At 45.8% G+C, this 23808-nt stretch overlaps 5 protein-coding genes across 10 annotated transcripts in view; 2 read left to right on the top strand and 3 right to left on the bottom strand.

Moving 5' to 3' along the window:
- The window catches only part of Pde9 (phosphodiesterase 9), a 49410-nt gene extending 40192 nt beyond the window's left edge, over positions 1 to 9218 (bottom strand). The window contains exon 1 of one of the 2 annotated variants that reach the window (XM_066287183.1): positions 8642 to 9218. The gene's annotated coding sequence lies outside the window, so the exon portion shown is untranslated. The remainder of the gene's footprint in view (positions 1 to 8641) is intronic. The other variant, XM_066287185.1, reaches the window with a different exon arrangement.
- Positions 1 to 23808, top strand: part of LOC136341859 (cuticle protein 8-like) — a 61407-nt gene that overhangs the window by 34290 nt on the left and 3309 nt on the right. For all 4 annotated transcript variants that reach the window (XM_066287221.1, XM_066287224.1, XM_066287222.1 and 1 more), the window contains exon 3: positions 4064 to 4129. The gene's annotated coding sequence lies outside the window, so the exon portion shown is untranslated. The remainder of the gene's footprint in view (positions 1 to 4063; positions 4130 to 23808) is intronic.
- LOC136341846 (DNA-directed RNA polymerase II subunit Rpb4-like) lies at positions 16448 to 19676 on the bottom strand. 2 transcript variants are annotated; one of them, XM_066287202.1, is made up of 3 exons: positions 19064 to 19264; positions 17164 to 17344; positions 16448 to 16666 (listed from the first exon to the last, which is right to left on the bottom strand). In XM_066287202.1, the coding sequence occupies exons 1-3, from the start codon at positions 19122 to 19124 to the stop codon at positions 16492 to 16494; spliced, it is 417 nt and encodes a 138-aa protein (XP_066143299.1). In that variant the 5' UTR covers positions 19125 to 19264; the 3' UTR covers positions 16448 to 16491. The 2 variants fall into 2 exon arrangements, with proteins under 2 accessions (XP_066143299.1, XP_066143298.1); XM_066287201.1 differs by lacking the exons at positions 16448 to 16666; positions 17164 to 17344 and adding exons at positions 17530 to 17982; positions 18117 to 18999 and having other exon boundaries at positions 19064 to 19676.
- On the top strand, positions 19711 to 20950 carry LOC136341860 (cuticle protein 19-like). The gene is made up of 2 exons (XM_066287225.1): positions 19711 to 20054; positions 20111 to 20950. The coding sequence occupies exons 1-2, from the start codon at positions 20046 to 20048 to the stop codon at positions 20774 to 20776; spliced, it is 675 nt and encodes a 224-aa protein (XP_066143322.1). The 5' UTR covers positions 19711 to 20045; the 3' UTR covers positions 20777 to 20950.
- On the bottom strand, positions 22201 to 23047 carry LOC136341866 (adult-specific cuticular protein ACP-20-like). Its single transcript, XM_066287233.1, has 4 exons — positions 22895 to 23047; positions 22683 to 22838; positions 22396 to 22630; positions 22201 to 22337 (listed from the first exon to the last, which is right to left on the bottom strand). Exons 1-4 carry the CDS (start codon positions 22904 to 22906, stop codon positions 22321 to 22323), a joined length of 420 nt encoding a protein of 139 aa, XP_066143330.1. The 5' UTR covers positions 22907 to 23047; the 3' UTR covers positions 22201 to 22320.

Here is a 23808-nt window from a genome sequence, read left to right as displayed (position 1 = left end):
CGGGATGCAGGGGCGGGCCAGGGGAATTTAATTAAATGCACATTATAAACATTAAAATCATGAATTATCTCCCAGCTGGAACAAGACTCGAGATTAATTATTTCCATCTCGCCTATTAACTTTCCACTTCTGGTGCCTTAATTCGGTCCTCGTAAAGTTAAATTGACGCAAATTGCTTTTGAAAAACTGACAATTTGAGCTTTTTATCCGTGTTTATTTCTTTGCAAAATCGGGCGCGCCCCGGTCCATTATTACAACGTGTAATCTGCTCGGAAAGCATCAACAATCCGTGCAATACACCGGAGTGGCCGAACTTTCCGAAGTCCAAATGCACTTATGCACTTAACCATAACATAAACTTTCGCTGTCTAACTTGAACATCCCCATTATTTCCCCGAGGAGGCTTGGGAGGCTTCTAAATGATGCTGAGGTCGCGTCTAAACCCCATGCAATCAAACGTCCTAATTGAATAGCTCGCCCCGATTCCTGCAACAACTGCGAGCACGTGGCAACGTTGATCGTACTGTGATGGCTGATTGTCGGATGGAGACAGTGGCGCCGCGTTGCCGTTTTACCGCCCGAATTTCCAACTTGAGACATTCGAATTAAATTTATTTCAGCGGACATATTATGCGAAGGGATTTTGCAGCCGGAATAACCCAATTAGCATTTAATTGGAGTTCTGAAACATTAATTAAACGCCCTATTAACCGTCCTACCGCTCCCCTCCGTGCGTGTGAAATTGCGAAAGAAAATTGAAAATTCACTGTGCGGTTGCCGATTCGGCCCGGAATTTACATCCGCCATTCGGTAATGTTCGAGGCTTTTAATGGGTGGAAAAATTCGGGCCCCGCAAGTTTTCGGCGGGCGCAGAGCCGTGGGCATTGGTGCAGATGGGGCCGTTCTCGGAGCCCCCGGGGGGAATTCGGGTGAAACGGGGACCCTCCGGGATTCCCCCGGAACGCACGACGGAGTCGTTCCTCTGAGGTGACTGGAAATTTCCGGGAAGTGGCGGCAAACGTTCCCAAAAACGGCGGCAAAACTCGTCCAGTAACGAACGCCGTGACGCGCACGGTCCGTCTGGACGCGATCTCCGACTCGGCCACGTTTCGACAGCCACGTTCGACTGTCAGATTTTTCAAAAGGTTCACCTCGGAGCGCCGTTGCGTGCAGTGTTGAAGGCGCCGCGTTGCCACCTGCTCTCCTCGCCTATTCGCGAAAAATAAGTTCCAGAAACTTAGCGAGAATTGCAGATCCCAGTTCCGGATCCCGGCAAATTTTGCATATTTTTCCCATTTTTCCGACAAAACTCCGTGGCAACGTCCGCGGGCAGATAAACGCCATCCGTGACTCATATAACATTAAGTGTGGCACCATCTGTTCGGGGACTGCTATTTGGGAATTTCGCTATTTCGAATGCTCTAACATTGCCGGTAAGATAGAGAGGAAAATTTACAAGGAAAAAAAGTGACGTTTTTCCGCTGCACTACAAAGGAAATATGTCGCGAAGTTCATAACTTGATTACCAGCGTCCTTCCGGAATTTCCGCCGCGCGTCGAACGTCACCAGCGCCATCGGGGGGAGTTTTCGCGCTGCCCGCGTCTCCGCCAGTTCGGGATGTAAAACTGTCACGGTCAGGTGACGGTAATGTCGCGCGGGCCACGCAGGATTTCCCCACCGAAAACTCGGAAAAGTCACTAAAATAGTTGGAAATCGCCCTCTGCGCGGCTCTAAGCGTATTTGCAAGTATGATCACATCGCGGATACTATATGCGACGATTCAAAAGCAGCATAATTCCCGTTGAATAGAGTTCCCAGTTCCAAACAATCTTGGGCTCAAATCGCATTATTTATAGTCGAAGAGATACTTTCATGAAAGATGAACCCATGATAGGGGCGGATGCAACATTCGTGCCGGGAAACCGCACCTCCAGACATTGCTCGAAATTGCCCTTTGGTGTGGAACAATACGTTTCCAGAAAGTATCTGAGTTGAAGGTGAACAATCGTTGATGTTTGCTCGTAATCAATCTTGTCTGAGAAAACAGCCAGCAACTTTCCATCTGGATCCATCGCCGGCAGTTCACCGAGGATGACCATGTATAAACATCAGTCAGGGAGGAAATGGCGAGGCATTTTACGTTGCCATAAAGAAAATATTCCAGTGTGAAATGTGCCACTTCCAAGAGGTGATATTCGTTTAAAATTAGATTCGCAGCGTCTTGTTTCCTTTGGCAACTCCCCTTTGAATCGGAAAACATGAACTTAATAAATAATTCATTGGAAAAGGAAAACGTTTTTGGATCTTCCAGATGTTCCGAAAATACTCACATTTTCCCCTCAACCTATAAATTTCCTCCCACTTTATACCAGCGGCGAAGCTGCCGTTGATTTAGTTTTAGGCAGGTAACTAAAACGATTAAATCTCCGATTTAAACTAATTATCCCGCTTCATCAAACTTCAATCTGGGCCTCCAAACCGAGCTCACTGTTCCTTAAAAATACTCCCTGGTCTCGCTTTTCGCCTCAAGCTTTAATTCCATTTTCCCCCACTAAATTAGATTCCTTATTTACGTTGGATTGACGCCTAATTTAGTTTACGCCGTAAGAAAACTTTCCCGGAATCCGGATGGCAAGTTTCGTTTGCCAGAAATATCATAATAGACGAAGACTTCAATTTTGGGAAATGTTGGAAAAAACACGCGAGACGCGCGTGATGCCCAATGTCCCCTTCGAGGTGGCGCTGTTTTTTTTCTTTGTAAAAATACCGCACCAATCGGAACTTATCGAACGCTCCTCGTACAGTGGCGAATCGCCGTTGGCGGCGTGCGCGTGTCCCGCAGTGGGAGGAAATTCCAAATCGGCGGCGAAGAGCGAAATAGTCGGGATTTTGAGGAACGTTTCGAAATTCATCTTCGCGCTCTGACTGAGGTTTAATTTTGCTGAATTTTACGACTTCTCGGACTTCCCTCGGAATTGACCCGGCATTGACCAACACCCGATGGGGATTCCCCGGGAGCGAACGACTAATTTTTATAGGGATGGTCGAGGGCTTTCCCGCCCGACCCCACCGAGCGGCGTCGCTCCCGAACTAAACGAGGCGACTCTGACTTAATTTTCCAACCGACAACGTCGCCCGTTCGGGCGCTGAAGAGCCAGTGGCGCATCCCAAATTTAAAAGTTTCCCGAGCGTGCACAACTCACGGTCTTGTCGGAGCGGTACCGCTCGTCGCTCCGTTTCGCTGCATCTATTTTCGCTTCTATCAGAAAACTTTTTGATTAGCATTCTCTCATCCCTCAAGTAAAGCTCAAAAACTGCATTAAACTCCCATGAAAGTCGTCGAAATTACTGCTAATCGCCCGGGATGCAACTTCCAAAGAATGTCGTAAAGTATTTGATAAACTGGGAACTTTGAAGTTAAGCGAATATTTGAGTTTATTTGGAAACTTAAACTGTACCTGGAATCTGCAGGAAATTCAGGCGAAAAGCCTCGCTAATCCCGTGTACATTGACGCAAAATGTTTACTATCTTCCGTGGATGTCAAGGCGAGTGTCAAGGTTTGTTTTGCTTCTTATTGTAATGTGGTCGCCCACAGCGCTTTTATTCTTAGATCCCTAGTAAAATGCGCGTACATTCGGTTTTAATTCAGAAATTGCAAAAACAAATCGGTTCGATGACGCCGCCCCCGTATGGCTCGCACGTCGGCTCGGAGGGCGCTACCGCCCAACCGAACCGTCTTCCTCGTCGCCCCTGCCGGGCCGCAGTCAGCACGAGGGATCGCCGGGGCCGAATATTCGAAAGAATTACATATCGGAAGAAATTTAACCGATAACGTTCGCTATTACGGGAAACTTAACGGGCCATTATTGCTGGCGCGTACGACGGGACGGAAATTGCTGGAATCACTAAAAAGGGGGTCGGGAGGGGGAGGGGGGGGGGGGGACTAGGGAACCGGCAGGAGGGGAAACGACGTAATTAGAGAAAACATTGTTTTCCGAACAATGTAATTTAATGAAGAATCAAAAGGGAACATCGAGCTTACCTGCCTTTATTAAATTTCAGGAACGATAGACCTCCGGAGGACCGATCATGTCGGGCCTCAGACGAAGGGGTATCGCCTCATTCCAGGTAAGGGGCAGTTTAAGTTGTCTTATTGTCTGAGAGCGTAATGAACTCAGGAAATCGGTAGAGGAAGAGTTCGAGAGGTCAATTAAGACTAATGAGCAACTGAGCATACGGGACGGCCGGGGTGAGAAGGCCGCGTTGCAGCGGTCCGACGCGAACGAGGCCGAAAACGGCTTTCGTCCCGCCTCATTAGCGACTGTCCCGCTAATTGCAAATCTCCATGTGGACCCGTGGGAAATGGGAAATGTTGAAATAACTCCCGCATTATAGTATCGCTCCCGCGGTATTGATATAACTAATAGATTTTCCATTAGAAAACAAATTATTCATAGTTATTATTCGCGTTTCATTAAACCAACATTCGGACGCATTTGAGCACTCGATACGAAATCGAAAACATTCGAGAAATTGCTGTTTATTACTGCTCATCAGTTCAACAAATTCGAAAACTGCACGTGTTGCCCGATTTTTCGTTGCCCTCTGAACGCACAAGCGCGCGCGCGCGCGCGCGCGGGCCTGTCTAGCAGTTGCCCGGCCGTTATCTAACGCTCTCGATGAGTGGCCCTTATCGCTTCTCGTCGATCTTACGAAAATAATCATTTTTTTTTTATTTTTTCCCTCGATAAGGCCCGATTGCGTTCGCGTTGTTTCGTTTGCGAACGTGAGATTTCGACCGAGCGCGCCGACTTCATTTCCATTTCCATCCCTCGTTAAGACACCTGCCCACAGGCATAATTACCCGCTCTCCATTAATTGAAACATGGGAATCGAGTGTGGCGATAATCGTCATCGTTTCCATTCAACACGCGATATTTCTTCGCAGTTAATTAACTCTTTATGTTCCCGACGTGTAGCAACAAATTCTAATGATAATAACGCGCGCTCCCGAACTTGGAGGACGAAATTTCGGTGGCGAAATTTAATAGAAACGATGCCAAATAATGGCAAACCTAATGGTCCGGTCTTAGTTGGGGTTAATGTGGGTTAAAGCACGATTAAAGTATACGTGTTTAATTACCGAAGTGAAGATATGAATACTAATTGTACCTACAGTGGCGCCGAAGGATCGATATTATCGTCCGCGGAAAGGTGAGAGACTTCGCTCCGGGACTTCGGACGGGAAACGCCGTTTATCTGGTTGCCTAAGCGGGGCAGGCGCGCGGGAGACCCGCACGCGGCGGTGGGAAATGTCGATTGCACCGGGTCAAATCGGGTTTTTGCTCGGGAACCGTTGTCGTGAGGGTAGACGGGCCCTCCTCCCGCTGCGTCGCGACTTTCCGGGGCTCCGATTTCGATCGGGTGCAAATCGCAGGAAAACAATCGAACACGTACAGGTGCTTGACGGGGCCCTCAGAATGTTCTCGTTGAAATGTAGTCGGAAGTAGCGCCCACACGTGCCCATCTCGAATTGGCAACCAAAGCAATTTTTCTACCTAATTAGGCCTTATTGCGCCCGAACGGAGTTGAGCTGATGAGGTGTTTGTATTCAACTACCATCACCATCTAAATACGTTCAAATGGGCGACGGGGGTATCTTAAAAGTTCCGGTTTTCGGACTAATTTGATGAGTCTCGCGTCACGGAGCGAATTGAAAATAATTTTTTTGCCGCGCGGAACGTTGCACAGTTCGCCGACCGTGGCGAACTGTCAACAAAGTGTCAGCCCCGGCGACGATTAAAACGTGTCAACTCCAATGACAGTTACAAAATGTCGGCTCGAATGACGATTACAAAATGTCAACCCCGTTGACAATTACCGAACGTCAGCTGCGATGACAATTAAAAAATGTCGAATGCCATGACAATTACAAAATGTCGACTCCAAATGACGGTTACAAAATGTCAGCTGCAATGACAATTGGAAAATGTCGACCCCGATGACAATTACCAAACGTCAGTTCCGACGACAGTTAAAACATGTCGCGCCCGGTGACAGTGACAGAGGCAAGGCACGAGGCCAAAAACGCAAGTGTCGATCCGAACCCGCGTTTGTCGGTTTTGCTTGCCCGGCCGCCTACAACAAAACCGGGAGTTAAAGTGAAACAATTGAAAAGTTCAGCGTTAAAGTGAATCATTAACGGCCGATTTTTTTGCATGAAGCGAACTCGTTGTGTTTTGTCGCTCGGCGTAAAGTAATTATTAATAGAGTCAAATCGCTCTCCGTTTAAGGTTTTAATAAATAATTTCCAAGTTCAGGCAGCCATAATCAACATCGACATAGTCAAAATAGATAAAGGAACTTGAGTGACGTCGAGCTCACGGACGCGTCAGACGGGGCCAATAAAGTTCAAAGTTGAAGATCTCGCATCGCGTTTTTGACAGGTGAAGCGCCCAAATACAGAGCGTCCCAAATAGCATTTTCCTTCCGCATTATCAATACCACTTTCGTTCCGTGAATAACTCGATTTCGATCAGATCCAATAAAGTTCGGCTGATGAACAGAAATCTCATACGGTGCAAACAACTGACCGCTCGCTGGACATTAAGTATGTGTATCAAATTTAATTCAATTCGGGCCAATTTGACCAGACTCATAACACTTTTATTAGACGTAACAAACCCAATAAGAGCTAAAGAGCTTAATTGAATTTGCGGCCACTAAAACTAAACCTATAATCCATTATGGCTCATGTCAATGACGTGAAGGAACCCTTTTTATCTATCAGATAGCTATGTCTGGAAGGTAGTTATCTCAACTTCAGTATCTTTGGACTTCGATTTTTCGGGACTAATGGTCAATTCCAACTACATGTTCAATAATTATTGTGTCTGGACAGGGCAGCTCGGACGTTCTGACGTCAGTAGGTTTTACTCACACATGAATAATAGAAAAGCAGGACATGTTTCGTGCTAGTCCCCCCATCAACATGTCAATTGGCAAGAATGGAAAGAATGTTCTTTGCGTGATGTATTTCGAGCCGGCTCCATGAATATTCATATGTAATAAAACAAGTGCATTGGAAACTGTTGATAAATTTCGGGGCAACGAGCACCAAAAGATGTCGGCAGGAGTAAACGAGAAATGTCCGAGAACGCGCGTGATTTATTTTGCTTCAGGCTCGGTGAGGCATGTTCTGAAATCATTTAAAATTTTATTAATGTGTAATTTGCCGGAAACTTCTAGAGGATTCCGAAGGCTACGCGTCTGCGACAGGTCCGCAGGACTTCTTCCTGGTAGACGTTGACAGAAACTTTGACAGACACTGACTTTTCTGACGCAAACTTTGACAAACACTGACTTTTAACGGAAACTTTGACAAACACTGACTTTTGACGGAAACTCTGACAGACACTGACTTTTTTGACGGAAACTTCTGCGAATCTCCAATTCGGTGATGTAATGCGCGATTTGGTGTCGATCCTGCGCAGCGTTGCCGCTTTACTTCGACTCGGCGTCGAATTGCGCATTTAATTGCCCCGTTTTGATGGACGTTTCGGTCCTCGAAAAGTCAAAAAATCGGCAACTGATCTTTCGGAATTATCTAATCGATGAGTGGTGCACGGAAATGCCCGTCTAATCTAAGTTTTTCCATGTGAATTTCATAATTCTACGAGTGCTTAATTACATGTTTGTTTACGATATAGGTGTTAATATACATTATGAAACACGACTTCCCAACCTTGTTTTCCAGACTGCTAATTAAGTGTAACAATCAATCACCTTGATTGCAGCGCCAGGGTTTTATTTGATTAACTTAATTATTAGTTTTCGACGCGGGGGAGGGGATAACGGGGGGCCGGCAAAATCATGGGTGCACGAGGATGGTTGTTGGTCGTGCCGAAGAGATCGGTACAAGGGGTTGCTGCGAGGGCCATCGCGGCGCAAGAATTTCCACGTAGGTTCATGTCTCGAAATCGCCCCTTCGCCCTTTTGCCATCTCTCCCTCTTTTGGTGCCTTTTCTAGCCGTTTTTTACCTTCTTTCCTCCTTTCTTCGGCCGGTCGGCGGTCAAAGGTGGTTCCCGGCCGCGCTTTCTCGGAATTTCCCGATCCGCCAGGGCTTTCGTTAGTTGGACCATAACCTCGAAAAAACCAGGGAAATTTTTGACTTTAGGGAGCTTTAGAATTTTTTTCGAATTTCGCGTTGAGCCGCCCAGCAGAGGGCAGACCCGCGAACGGGTCCAACGAGTTCGGACTCGAAACGCGGCTCTAACCGATTTCTAGTTTTTCGCCTTTCGAAGTGGGGAATTTTTCGCCGCACCTCCGCCGTCAGATTTGGCCACGATTTCGGCGGGTTCGTCCGCGGTCCTCGGGCAGAGGTCGCGCCACACTCAACTCAGCTCTGCCCATTCTCCGAGGTTCCGCCACGCTCCTGGAGAGCCTCCGACCCTCGGAGGCGACCACGTCAGGTTCGCACTCAATTCCAGTCGAATTTTTTCTGTCCCCTCAACGAGACGATGGGCCGCGGGCGGAGCTCCGACCGGCTCGGGGGTTCATCGCATCAAAATCGTGCGACCGCAAGGGACGGAGCGGCACCGGACCAACGCGGGCCTGCAAACTAGTCTTTTCCGACTTACCTGACCTCGGGGAAATTGGGTCCTTTTCGACTGTTTTTGCCCACTGAAAGTTCGAATTGCGAGCGGCTGCGGTCAGTGTTTGGTCAATTACTTATAGAAATCACAATAAAAAGCAAAAGCACACGCGACCTTCGGACATCATAACACGATTATTAAATACGTGTGACGCCTTCGAAGGAGATTTTCTGGTGATGAGTCGGAAAGAAAGAGGACTCTGTGTGTGTGTGTGTGTGTGTGTGTGTATTTTTTTTTTTTTGGGGGGTGGCTGCAGTCGCACGGTTCCTTCGCCGAGAGGGGAAGGGGGGGAGGACGGGCCGGGGGGGAAGGAGGGGGGCAAACCACTGTCGGAGTGTTTCTCAGTATAACGTGCGCGAAACTGCGAACTCGTCGGAACGTTCGGCGTTCAACTATCGAGGCGTTTCATTGACGAACACATGAGACTGGTAAAAATGTGTGTTTGTTTGATGTTGAAATCGGCGAATATGCGTCGATGTTGTTATCGCACGCGTGGCGAACGTCCCCGCTGGAAAGTCGCGCTCGCAACACTGGATAGCGGCGGCATCGGCGCCAATCGGCGGCGCCGACGTCAAAGACGCGCTCGCTCGGACGGACTCGTCTCCTATCGACGCCGGAATCTCGAAAGATCGCTCGCTCGTTTTTTCGATTTTCCACCTGGATGGAACGAAAACGGCAAAAAAAAATTAACAAAAAGAGAGAGAGAGAGAGAGAGAGAGAGAGAGAGAGAAGAGAGGAAAAATATAAGAAAAAACTACGAAATAAACTCGTGGATTATTCATTTTTTTCAGATGCGACTTTTGTGCACTCGAAACGGACGATCAAACACGATCCGCGTCGTGATCGGCGACGGAGAGATGGCGCAGACGGCGGAGGAGGGCCTCAGATGGCCGGAGTGACCGCGGGATAACGCGCGTTTTTTTGTTTATTTTTTATTTATTTTTTTATTTTTTCGTTTGATCTTTAACGCACAGCGACTCAGATTGGATGCGGCGCGGCCGCATCGAAATCGCCTGTTTATTAATAAATTCCCGTTCACTTGACGACGGACCCCGGGGTACGAAGTTTTTAAAACGCGGGGTGTCCCCAAAAGGGTCTCCGCCACGCTCTACCATAGGTGGCTCAGGTCAAAATGCAGCGATTTAACCGCGTTCGCCTCGGTCCGAAAATCGGCAATGGCCGAGCTACAGGGTGGCAAAGTTGAAATGTAAAATTTCACTTTTAGTCGCAATTACCGAACGGCAGGAGGAACACTCATGAAATTTTCTACAATGGGGTTTTTCGGCATGAGCAATTCGTGTCTGCAAACGAAGTTCGTGCAAATCGTAGAGGGCGCCATATCCGCACCGCGTACCTGTTCAGGTCCTTCAGGCTTTTTTGTTTGCGACGGCAAGCGGCTGTTGGGCGAAAAAACGTATTTGCGCGGTGTTTTTGCCCAAAAAAGGTAAACCTTAGTCACGTTGCTCGGAGGAAAATCTGATGAGGTCAAATCGGGCGAGATGGGAGGCCGGTTCACCGGACCGTCCCGTGCAATCCATCGATCTGGATGCACGCCGTCCAGAACCTCGCGGGCCGTTCTGGAAAAACGTTGCAGAAAAATTTGCATTTTGATTCAATTGTTTTTTTTGTCCCTAAAAAAACTGTTTCACTGCGTGTTCTGATTAAAACTCACGACGATTCTTCTATCTAATGAAAAGAAAAAAATATTTCTATGAAAACATTTTTTTTTTTTTATTTCCTCTTGTTAGAGTCTACCTTACAACAAGGTCTACAGGAAATCGATATTCTTTTTTCGACAATCAACCTAATTGTTTCCTGTGAAACTATTCGAAAATTATTCTTTTCACTTCAAAACTCAATAATTGAAATGGATGGCCGCACTTCGAATGAAAAGTTAGAAATGGTTTTTATTTATGGAGGGGCTGGAGGAAAAGTTAGTCGAGCAGTGGAACTTTGTGCTGAAAAATTTCCGGATGGAGGAGTTCCCCGTTGGAGGACTCAATTTTCGTAAACGGGCAAAGCAGCAATTAAATCATAACGCGAAGTGTAGCGATCCATTTCAGTTATTCAGTTTTGAGGTGAAAAGAATAATTTTTGAATAATTTCGCACAAAACAATGAGATTGATTGTCAAACAAAAAAAATCATTTATTTTAGACCTTGATGTAAGGCGGGCTCTAACAAGAAGAAATATATATTTTTTTTTTCATAAAAATAATTTTTCCTTTACATTAGATAGAAGAATTATCGTGAGTTTTGATCAGAAAACGCAGTGAAACAGTTTTTTTAGGGAAAAAAAAAACAATTAAATCAAAATGCAAATTTCTTCTCCAACGTTTTTCTAGAATGCCCCTTGAGGTTCTGGGTGAAGTGCGTCCAGAGCGATGGATTGACCTTATCAGATTTTTCCTCTGGGGTTTTTAAAGGGTAAAGTCGATGCAGAAGGACCAACAACTGCAGACGACACGAAAAGGAGAATTGAAAATGCGTGTGGATTCATAGACGGGGAGATGTTGTGCCAAGCAAAAAATTCTTTTACAAGAGTTGAGATGTGTTTCTAGCAGGAAGGACGTTCCTTTGAGCATTTGCTTGCATAAGTCTCTCAAATCGGGATTTGAAACTGAATTGCCAAATTTAAAAAAATCGTAATTTTTTCCTCATATAAATAATTAGTTTTTTGATTAGGCGGAAGGATTGTTGCGGGTGTTTGAACCGCATTGCAAAAATTTCTTTTAGAAAAGAACGACGCAGCAACTTCGACCGTCCCAAAAACTGGACAAAAACCAAGGACAAGCCTGCAGCGAAACGTCTAATAAGAAATTTTTCCAAATAAAAAACATCAATTTTTTTAAGGTCTGCAAGGATCTGTAAAAAAGTACGCGGATCTGGCATTTGCGAAAAAAATTCCCCTGAAGCGACCATAAAATGACGTTTCGGTTAAAAGACACAATCTTCATCCCCCCCCCCCCTCTTGACCCCCCTCCCTACCTCTATCTACCGAACTTTTATTTGAAGCTTTTTTCCACCAATACAACGTGCCGTTTTTGAGTGGGCTCCGGTCGCAGTTTCAAAGGGAGACACCCTGTATGGCCGACTTCAGCGAAGGCCCGAGCTGACCGGGTGCCTCGCTGTCAGCCCTGAACGACTCCAGGTCTTCCCAGGCTGAACTGGAGCTGTCCGAGATTAGCTGAGACCAGTTTTAAGCCGGGAGATGCCGGTAATCGCCAGTTTCTACGGCACACGTGTTGTTTAAACTAGCTAACACCAAGTACGATTTGTACTAAACCGGCTCCCACCTCGCCTCGTTTAGCGAACTCAAATTTTTTAACTCATTTTATTGTTTTAATCTCTTGAAACAACAACTCTGCTAGTAATAAAATATTATAGCTTTAACGTAAAACGCATAGCAAAAAGTGTGCACAGTGCCGGTTCAGCGCAAAAACAAAGTGTATAAATAGGCACTGCAAAACGCGCAGAAAACTGAAGTGTCATTTAATTATAAACGCAGCCAAAATAATTGGGGAAAAAACCGAAAACAATGGCAGTACAAACGAAACATTACCGGTTTAAAATTTTATTTGTTCCTAGGAGGCCCGCCGTTGCGGCACTTCCAGTCGCGTATACTCTGTTTGCTTTTGCCCGTCGGCGTTGCGCGTCTCCCTCCGTGGCGGCTCGTCGGGCAGCAGCCGTCGTAGAAACTCTATCCCTAGGTGCACCTGTCATTGTCAAAAACTCCTCCTCGGAAAATCGCGCTCTCCACGTTTTTGACTGCTCGCCTCGAGCTGCCTTCCTTCAACGCCGCGCTCGCTCCGGCATACGGGGTGTTCCGCAAACTTTCGCATCGTGCAGACCCCATTGAAGCACCTAGTTGAAACGAGTTCGGTCCGAAATCGCCCCATTTCCAAGGTACACAGGGTGTTTGAATTTCCGTTAAAAAAAAAAAAAAAAAGAGAAAAAAAATGACTATTTGAAAAACGGTGTGAGACGCGGAGGTAAAATTCGGAACGCGCTGCGGCGGGGTAAATGAGTGGGCGGAAGAGTTCCATTTGTCCCAGTGGCGTCCGTGCGACCGTTGAGTGGGACGTCTCTGATGAAAGAAGTCGCACGCCGCTGGCCGCCTTCGATGCGAACGTTCTTTTCGTGGGATTCCGTTAGTTCACAATTAAAAAAGGCCTCTGAGCGTTTTGTTGCTCAACCGGCCGCGTTTTCGAGGTGAAAAACTATTTCTCGTGCTGGCGCCTGCCAAAAATCCGGTATGCGGTAGTGGAAAGCGGCGGAGCGACTTTTGAAAAATTAACATAATCGGAGTTTTAATGGTTACAAATATTCGGGTGGAGGTTCGGTGTGGGGCCAGCGTGTGCCCAAATGCTTTTACAAAAAGAAATTCCTTATTGTTATTTTTTTTCAGTGGAATTTTCCAAAAGGACTTTTTCGGTCGGGTCCGGTCAGACCGCCCGGTGCGTCCCTCAAAGCAGCGCACAGTCCGTCTCGGCCCGATCTCCGATTTTCCGACCTCAGATTTCGCGGAGGTTCTCGATGGGATTTAGATCGGGAGATGGCGGAGGCCATTCCGAAACGCGCATTCCCATCCTCCCGGACCGTTCTAATCGCATGTTTGGACGTGCGATGTGGACCGTCACGTCCTGTTGGAAGACGGGTCTTGAGGACGTAAGAACGTCCGCGAAAGTTTCCTTATATCGAAATCTATTCATCCGACCATCCATTTTGCAAAGGGGGCCAACGTTGCCGCCGAAAAAACAGCCCCTCGCCCTTGCCGAGCCACCTGCGTGCTTCGCTGTGGGACAGGTGCGGTTTGGATTGGGTCTTTCGTTTTTAGGACTCCTCGCGTGGATGGGTGATCACGTACCATATGAGTAGTAGTATGAGCGAAGCTCGGGTTCGGCGCTCCGGATCACTTCTTTCCAGTCCTGCTCTGTCCGATGTTTAAGTCGGGCACGTCCGTTTCTTTTGGACGAGAAAGAGATTCTTCGGCTGGTTCTCTCCCATATGATTCGCCTTCAAGCAACCTGTTCCTTGCTGTTACTTCGACGCCGAGCCCATCAGAAATGGGGCCCCCAATGTCGGTCGATCCTGGAAATGGGTCGTTCTCCGCCTTTTTTGAAATTCGTTCGTCTCGGTCGCGCCTGGTTCTCCTGGGTCTGCCGCAGGTGTCCTTCGCGTCAGCGTTCCCGGACACCCGATACTGTCGGATAATCCGACGGACGGTGGATTTGTTTAAATTAAACATTTTAGCAATGTTTGTCCGCTTTTGGGCGTTTCTATACAAATTAACAACGCGTTCTTCCATTTCCATTGATAAATGTTTCCCTCGAGGCGTTTCGGCCCGCGATAGATCATGAATGAAATAAATTTTGAGGCAAACGGTCGCTATAATTTGATAAATTGCTCTATTTTTTTCCACCAAAAAATGCCATTATTAATGGAAAATTCGGCAAAAAAATTAAAATAATGAGCTTTTTTTGTAGAGGCGTTCGGAGGCCTGCACGGGCCTCATGTCGAGCCCATACCTAAATATTTATAACTATTAAAGCTCTAAATGTGTTAATTTTTCAAAATTTGCTCTATATCAACCCCCCCCCCCTCCCCCTGCTGTGCGTTTCCAAGGGCAATTTTTTCGAGTTATTTAGGAGAAATTATTTCCTTATTTTACTCCAACAGGGGTGGATGACGCCAAGAGAAGCGATTTCACGTCCGCATCCCGAACCGATTGAGAAAACAAAATGCGAAAATAATCGAACACACCCTGTATGTGGGAAACCAAGCGACTCGCGACCTAACTTTGCTCGCTCCGAATATTTGTTTTCACGCGCTCGTTACGGGCCGCCTTTATCCCCCGAAAGTTCGCCGGTATGCTTACGCAACACCCTGTATGTTCGTCGGTTCTTGCACTGAACTCGGCAACGTATGAAATGCTTGATTAAAACATGACGCGAACCACGAAATTAGGCAGGGGCGGAACACGCGGAATTCCAAATTGCACAGGAGATCGCAAAAGAAAACAAATTAAATCCGACCGATCTGCCCCAAAACGGCGTTGCACATTTTCATACGACGTTTTCGTGCATTTTCCGACATTTTTGAAATGATTTGCACCAGTGAAAACCAGTTTTATCTAAATAAAACTGGCTTTAATTGAACGTTAGCTTTTACCCGAGAGTTTCGGTTGAAGCCAGTTTCGACTGGAAAAATCTGGATTTCTCTAAGGCCGATTGTTAGCGCCGGTTTTTCCTAATGAGATCGGGTTTCGACTCAAATGGGCTTTCGACGGTGATACATGTCAAATTCAATAGGGGCCTCCTCGGTGAAAATCGGCCGGAAGAAATTGCTTTGGTGCAAGCTCAAGGTTAACTGTAACCGTTTTGGAGACATTGTCGTTTTGCGACGTTTTCTCATTTTCGACGAAACCCGACGCCGAATTTGGACTGAATTTACGCCAGCTTTCCCTCAAAGCGGCGCCGTAAAAGAGGAATCGAAATGATCTCCGACCGTTTGAGAGATATTTTCGGTTCGCGTCACGTCCATAAATCTCGTAATTCCTTAAGTAGACTCATCGAGTGTACACCCAGCTTGAATTAATTGCCCCTGAAAGACCTTATTACACTGAAATTAGAGTTTGCTCCGACAATTTCGCGTATACAAGGTGTTTCATCTTGACGTGTCAAAAGCCCAGGAAGCGAGTCTGAGGACGGTTAAAAAAAAATCTTAGGGACGTAAGAAAGTGGCGGAGCGTAACGTAAGAGCGGAGATCATCTCTTAAGGAGAAACGGTGTCACCAGTGGCGCCCCCATCCGCTTGTGCCTGGATATTTTAAGCGATGCATATGATGCGCCACTGGTTTTTCCTGACAGAGTCGGGGCGTGCAATGTTGCAGGTGGGGGGCAGGCTCGACGCCTCGTTTAATTGTTCTTTTATCAGGACCGTAATGCACCCAATTTAGTCTTGCAATTTTGACATTTGACGGAAAATAATGTTTTTTTTTTAATATTTTTTCCTCATGGAAAAGGTTACGGGAAAAGCTCAAAAGAGCTATTTTTTGCAAAGATGTGGTGCATCGATGGAATCGTTCTTGTTACAAGAAAGATCAGCGGCGTTTTTCGCTTGCGGGGTCGGGTCCACGTCGAGGGGGGCGCCACTGGCGGAATCGAAATTGTCGCCTTCCCCTCAGAAGGTGCGCCCTTGCGCGCACTTCACGCCCTCCAATTTTCGAAAATATACCCAATGCAGGGGCGGAGTCGGGGAAAAACTTTTAAAAAAATCTTATCGCTCCGTGTCGTGTCGGACGGGAAGCGGGCAGGTGCCGATATGAACTTTATTTTCTTGAAATCATCCCCGGACTCCCTGAAACTTTGACGTGGTATCACCGAAACGCCTTGTATGCGAGACGCGTCGGAACCAAACAATTTTATCGCCCACTTCGGCGCTCCATTTCCACTTCTGTGAGTCACGACTGATGATTTGAATCGAATTCCAATTAGTATCGCCACAGCGACAAAAACTGTATTTTCCATTAGGGAAGGCGAGCAAAAATTTCCATCTCGCTCAGCTTTCCACGTAATTAAACTGGACGAAGCCAGATTTCCAGTGAACAAACAGAGAATCTTGTCCGCAAAAGTTTTGCTTTGACAAATGCTGTTTACTCTGCCGAAATGGGGAGCAGCTTTAAATTTAGCCCGTCGATATTTTCGGACTGTCATAATGTTTTGATATCATATTAAAGGCGGCATTTTCGTAGTCAAAAGGCCATGAAAGTGCAAAAACTTTCATTGGCATATTGCATAAACATCTTATATTTAATCGATATCTGTTACAGAATTATTAATACTGAATGCTCCTCTTCGTTTGTATGTCATCTAGCACGGCCTGGAGTTCGTCGTCTTCGAATCGCCCCTCCAGGGAGGGAATTAACGACTTCGCTTCCTCGGCCGTTTCGGGGCACAGATTAGCTATCGCGGCCAGCTCGAATTTGTGCAGCTTTTTCTGGTTCAGCAGGCTGAAAGAGGGGAAGAATCTAAGGAAAATTGCAGATTCGTTGCACACGCAGCGACACGCGCCCCGTCGCCGCGAGCGTTTTCCGGGATAATTCGCGCGGCGCCTTCGCCATTTCGTCAGGTTAGTTATTCCTCGGCTTTTGCGGAAATCACTTTTCAGAGGACGCCTTCGACGTGTCGCAAAAGTTTTGATAGATTTTGCCTCTCGTCGCACAAAGGGCCGCGACCCGAGCGCCGATCCCCGTAGCATCGCAAAGCCCCGACGAGGGCGCCGCAACATTTCAACGCAGCGAGTACGAAAGTTTTAAAGGTCATCTCTCTCTCTCTCTCAGAATAAACATGTTTTCTTTGAAAAGTTTAATCGAGTTAGAGCCTATAATTCCGCGAAACTTTAAAACTTTCATATCGAAATTGAAGCAAGCGTCAACACGTTTTATAAAAGCTTCCCGAGCCAAAGCCTCTCGGCGTGTTTTTCAGATACAGAATGGAAAATACGTACTTCCTGACTGCCGATATCGTTTCCTTGTTCTTGAATTTCCGGAATCTGTCCGTGTAGGTGAGGGTCTTCATGAATACGTCGGAGAATTCCTGTTCGTCTTCGGCGGACTCGTTCTGGGCCTTGCGATGCTCCAATAACATGTGAACTTCTGATATTAAAAGCGTCTCGGCATTTTCGAACTCTTAAAGGAAGACAGGACAAATCAATAAAAATTTAGAACCTGCATACATTATCAATTATGTTAGTTATATTCTACACGTTTGGGGCGGATGGAAAACTCTGAAATTCACCGATTGAGGAGAGGAATTTCAGAGTGGTCGTTAAACCATTTTGGTTTTCGCTTCCGGGGCCAAGAGTAGAAAAAACTAATTTCAACTAGAACTTTATTTCTTAATATACGCCTCGGCAACCAAAAAATCATACAACTTCCTAGTCTTATTGACATCAATTTTTAGCATGCTCCTAGCCTTCTGCAACTTCACATGCCCCACTTTAATATTTTCAGCCACTAAAAGCTCCTTCAGCTCCAAATAGGTAGCTGGGACTAGTCGAACACTACTGCATATCTCCTTCTCCTTCTCGGTTAATTTATCAAAACCAGGCAATCCGATTATATCCAATGGAGTAGATAAGGGCTTTTTCTTTGTGAATTTACTTGACAAGTCAAAAGAGGCGTTTTTGTTTGCCCTCCAGTTGAAGATTGGTTTAGAACGAAAGAGTTTCAGTTTCTTCCTGTTTTCCTGATGCATCTGGTGGAGCTTTATATACATTCGGCCTTCAGGTAATGTGGTGATGCCTATTCTTCTCAGGGCAAATAACCTGAAAGGTGAAAGATTTTTTTAAGATTCATTTAACAAATGACATGCACTTAAAAGTCTCTTACTGTATTAAGGTCAGAAACAGCTGCTTAGGACAGAGCAACAACAGGCTAATATGACTGAATTTTAACTTACCTTTCGATTTGCACCTTTAACTCCCCTGCCCTATGCATGCCCTCCATTAACATCTCAAACTTGGTAGGTTCACAAGAGTGCATAAATCTCATAAATTTCTCGTAAACAGGCCTCGTTATGGTCAAGTCATATCTGTGCAACCAAGACAAAGTCTTTCTCAATACCAGCAGACCATGCTGTGCTATGACCATCTTCCTTCTATGTCTCTCTCTCAACCTATTGTTGTAATTCTGTGCTACTGCATATTGCAAATTTGTTAGTATTTCATAGCAAGGATGGTCTGTGTCTATAGGTTCTAAAGAAGCTACCAAGTCTTCAGCATTTTTGTCATATTCATTCTCGAAATCTCCTCTAGGAGGATTGTAGCCAGCTACTGATTGGTAGCCTACAGTGTTGTATGCATACCGAGGAGGATCCTCTGAGTCTGTTAATTGAAATCGATAAGGCACTATTGTTTCAGGAAGCACTAGGTCCTTCTTAAACACTGGCATGTTTTTACTCCCATTCCCGTTCAAATAAAAATACTCATAATGGTCCTTAATCTCATTCACACTCTTATTTGGGAAATCCAACGCAACCAACCCCCAATTCCCGTAATACAACAATGAATCAATGAGCTTTAACTCTTCTTCGGCAGTCCAATCTGAGTTATTGAAGAGCAGAAAATCAATCTTCAACACGCGATACTCGTGATTGTTTTCGTGTTCCCCAAACTCGGCACCGTTAGCGAAACAGTCAAGACAAATATTCAACGAGCACTTTTCACAGAAAATGTACCTCAAAACTAACTCGTTAAAACAATTCGAACAGTGGCCCAACACCACATTTCTGTGGGAAACATTGATGAGGGCCGGGGGTTTGCTGAGGCTGGTAAAATCAGTCTCTGAAAGGGGAGAAACACGCTTAAGGGGGCGACAAAAGGGGGCGAAAAACGAGGGGAAACCTACCCTTGGGAAACTGCAAATCTGCCGCGTCTTCTTCTGTTAGATCCGTGTTAGTGTTGGCCATGTTTTTTTGTTACGATAGTTTTTAAGGGTTGAATTTAAGTATTTGTTAAGTAAATTGGAGTTTAAACGAGAAGTTCGAAAGGCGAGAAGTGGTCTTAAATGAGAGACTTCCCGAAAGAGAACCACTGGAAATTCATAACCTCAAAAAATGTATAACCCCGGGTGTTATTACTTATTCGCCAACACCTTCTTTGTCCTTGTCTTACATCTAGAGAAACAAAGGGTAGACCTTCGACTCACTGCCGTCAGTGAAAACAATTGACAAGTGATTAATGGCTGTGGGTTGCACATAATGCAAAGAGAGGCCGCGGCAAACGTGTCGTCATCAAGAATATGCATAACTAATTCTAATTTTAAGATATTAATATGTAAATCTAAACAAATTACATTTGCTGCGATACCAGAATTTTTCAGGGGACGATGAATTTATAAATTTTAGAATAATAATAAATATGAAAACTAACAAAATCTCGAAGTTGATGTCGGTTTTGTAATTGAATTTGGTGAAAATAAGGCGAATTTAAAAGCCACGAAACTGGCCATTAAACGTCCTTTTCTCCAATAGTCATCTATTTAATAACTTACGCACATGATATGAATGAAAGTAACCGATAATTGGTGATCAGTGGCTGCATTTTAAGGCCTGGAGCTACATTTCTCATTAGGAAAGTGATACAATTATTACGTCCTTGGCAGTAATACATCCATATTTAGACAATCGAGAAAAGGGGTCAGATAGTTCATTACAGACATGTCCTAATATTTGTTACTTAATTTCACAAAGGTAGATAGCTAGGTATATGGAGTTAAGGGGCGTGGTGGTCACTCAGAGATGTCAGTATATAAACCCGAAGAAAAAATTTAATTTTCACTCTCAATACATAATTTGTTACGACCACTTCGAGTATTAATCTAAATCAAAATGTACAAGGTAAATTCACCGATTACAGCTTTTTATTATTATTTTTCTTTGTTCGTATTATTTAGATATTAGTTATCGCCACCTTTTTGGCGTGCACCGGAGCCATCGAGCAGGCCACATCCTTCGCCTCATTCAACGACAACCACAACCACATTAACCACATCCACTCCGCCCCTGTGTTCTCTTATCCCAAATATTCCGATCCTGCATCCTCGTACCCCAAATACTCCGCTCCTGCCTCGCCTAAGGAAATCTACCCCGCGGCCCCAGCTCTAACCAAGGCGGTTTTTCCAATAGGCCAAGGATCCCCAGACTACCGAGTCCCCGAGTACCATCAAATCTCTCAGTACTCCCAAGCCCCGGCCCCCAAACTAGCCATCGCCAAAGTAGCCACCGTCCCCGTGGTGGCTAAAGCACCAGTGGTGCCCAAATACGATCCCTCGGTCTATTCTGAGCACAATGAGGAATACGCTCCAGCTCAATATGAGTTCAGCTATGTTAGTGAGGACTCCCACACCGGTGACTACCACTCCCACCAAGAACACCGTGATGGTGACCATGTGGTGGGACAGTACTCTCTGCACGAAGCGGATGGCACTGTCAGGCTGGTCAAATACTCAGATGACGGGCATGGGTTCAATGCTGTGGTGGAGAGGCACGGGCACCCTACTGAGGCGCCCGTGGCCTACAAGAAACTGGTAGCAGTTCCAGCTGTTAATCGCGGATACTAAAACGCTGAATTAACTTTGGACTTGATGGTATATTCCAAATTAGGTTAATTATTTATTTATTTTAATAAAAATTGTTGCATTTGAAAATTTATTTCTTTAAGGCCCTTCCTCGCTTCGTTTTCTCGTCTGAGTGTTTTTTTTTAATGAAGCTCACAGTCAACAAAGGCTTCAGAGAAAGTCTCTGTTGCTGTGAGAATCCACTGGAGAGTTTATTTCAGTTCTGTTTCGTGCTACTTTTTCCTCGACTTTGATGAAAATTTTATTGAAATTTTCCAAGAAAAAACGTACTAAAATTCCGCTAAATCAGCGCAGACTTAATGTCGAATGGCGAAATTTATTCAAATTTGAACGCGGACCCGTTTCCTGTCTTTGTTCTAGCAATGCGGTTTGATTGAAGAAGAAAGAGCGTTGGGGTGTGAGGTGTGTCTGAGAACGTATCAAATGCGGATTTGAGGGCTGGCTATCTCACTCCCGTTTGTGAGAACCGAGCAAAAAAGCGAAATAAATATATATTCCTTAACTGTAAGCATGATATGAAACGTTGACGTTTTTTACGCACAGGTCCGGACTAAGCCCGCGGCTTCAAACTTAGAAAAGTGTCCGCGATTTTCGGACGTATCCGAAAAACACTGAAATGAAAAAATGTTTTAATTTTTTCCTGAGCCTATTTGGCGGGAAAATCAGAAATAATCGACACTGCATCACTGCAACTTGTCCTCTTCTACAAGCTGACAATGCGAACTGTTGGAGCGCCCCTCGAAGTTTTCTAACAATTTTCGGAAACGGGATTTTTCGTGTTTCCGCCAAACTACAAAACCGAATATTTACTATGTTGTCGTAATAATTTTCGTTCGAAAATGTGAAAATCCGCGATGGCGGCCCCAAGAAAAGGCAAACTTGATGACGGCGGCCGAAAATCGAAACGTCCGATTTCAAATACGACACCGCCACGTGACGGAAGAGCGAGAGTCACTACGACGAGGTGTCAAGGTGAGGGGAAAATTGAGACGTTTTTCCAAAATTCAAGTTTTCTTCGGACGAATCCGTCGGAATTTTTCAAAATTTACCGCGGCACATTCTCGGACTCGGAAACGCGCGACTTTGCCCTCGATTACTGCAATCGCCGCGAGCGGACTCCCAAAAGGGGACGCCCTGTATACTTCCGCCACTTTTACCCACTTCACCTCGGTTGAGCAATATTGACACAGATTCGAAAAATTTCTGACCGCCCCTCGGACCGACAGTTCGTCACGTTGAACTTAATTAAACTGGTCATAGGTGGTACCCCCAAGCAAAGCTATTGAACAATATCTGTAACGATCGAGATCTGTAGGCGATATGTTCGATGTATGGGCGATTTAACTAATAACTGACCATGACCACATAACTGACCATTAATCACTGTTAATTATTGAAACGACCTCTTTAAACTGTATAAAACCTATATATTACGTATTTAATATATGTATTAAACATGGAGATGAGCAACACTGTTGTACTATAAAACATTATATAATTCCTCCAGCAGAAACTTCCTTGTCGACTCAATGCAGGGCTAAACCTGTTGTAAATCAGAAAAAAAAATTATTAAAAAATATGCGAATTAGCTACTCGCTGACCTAAAGCCTGATGATGGAGCACTGTGGGGTGTACTGCGTGCCCCTGCCTCAGAACCACCGCGTTAAACCCGTTATGGTCATCGGCAGAGTACTTCACAGTCCTTATGGTGCCGTCAGGTTCCTTCAGGGAATACTCCCCTTGCACCACGTCCCCGTGACGTACTTCCTTCTGCTCTTTGTTATCCCCGGTATGGTGGTCAGCCACCCCATAGCCGAATTCGTATTTCGGTGGCGCCTTGATGGAATTTCCGGGTTAGTCGCGCTGTGTGGATGGTTGTGTCACTTACGTAATAGTCGACGGCCTTGGAGGATACGAGCGTGGGCGCGTGTCCCAGGGTCAAGAGGGGACCGTGTCCAAGGGTCAGCCCCAAACCAAGCCCTCCGTCAGAGATGAGGGGATGGGCCCTTGCGAGGGCAATCACCACTGTTAGAGCTGCGAGAGTCTGCAATAGAGAACTGTTATCACAATTTCCTTATTGGCAATTCTCCAAGCTCGTACTCTCCGAATCATCTTGTCTATATGGCACTTCTCGGCAATGACTACCAGCTCAACCAACAATAACCAACTTATATACAAAATCCATTATTCGACGTTCACTCGGCAAGGCTGTAAAAATGGGCCTAAACTCGTTCCAAATGTGCCTACCAGTTTGAGAAATCTCGCTCTGGTTTGCCAAAGAATAGGCCCAGTGACTTGCCGGCCCGGCGATTTTTTCCCAAAAGGGAGATAAATCACCAATGTAGAAATTTGTTTATGTAAGTTTTAAAGCCGGAATAGCAATTATCAGTTATCCGAGATGTGGCACCTTGATAATAGCCGGTAGCTGTGCGTTTATCGCGAGTCGATCTCTCTAGATCGATCAGCCCCATTAAAAATTGAATCAGCATTTGATGCTGTGAAGATTGCCTTTATCGGCGATCGACATCTCCCGTGGTGACACGCGCGTCTCGTCCGTTAACGTTGCTCCCAGGGGAACTGTCCACGATATCCGGGACGAACTGTGACCTCTGGCAACGCTGCCGGAAGTAGGAGACACGCGCCAGCCCTTCGGGATGTGAGTGAAGTCCCGCAATGCGCGGTCGAAGGTGCCTTTGAACGCGAAACAATGCAGCGCCGTCGATTGACATTTTAAACTGTTCGTCTTCACCTATCAGATGCCACGCCGCAGTTTTTCTCTATAGTCAAACGAGGCTTTTCACCGGATATTCGGGCTAATTTCGAAAGTCCGGCAACGCTCGCGTCGGGCAGAGTCGCGGAACGAACGAGGTCCGCAAAGTTGACATCTCCAGATTTCACTTTTCCCAATGGCAACTGGACCGTCACGGTGCTGCCCTCGCACTGCGCAAAACTGACCCTTGATAACGCGTAAAACTGTATTCGAATCGATTTAAATGGGGCGATTTGGAACGCGA

This window comes from Euwallacea fornicatus, chromosome 11 (assembly GCF_040115645.1).
Source record: "Euwallacea fornicatus isolate EFF26 chromosome 11, ASM4011564v1, whole genome shotgun sequence".
Taxonomy (NCBI): domain Eukaryota; kingdom Metazoa; phylum Arthropoda; class Insecta; order Coleoptera; family Curculionidae; genus Euwallacea; species Euwallacea fornicatus.
Note: the sequence above shows the minus strand (reverse complement) of the source record. Positions and strands in the feature narration are given on the sequence as shown.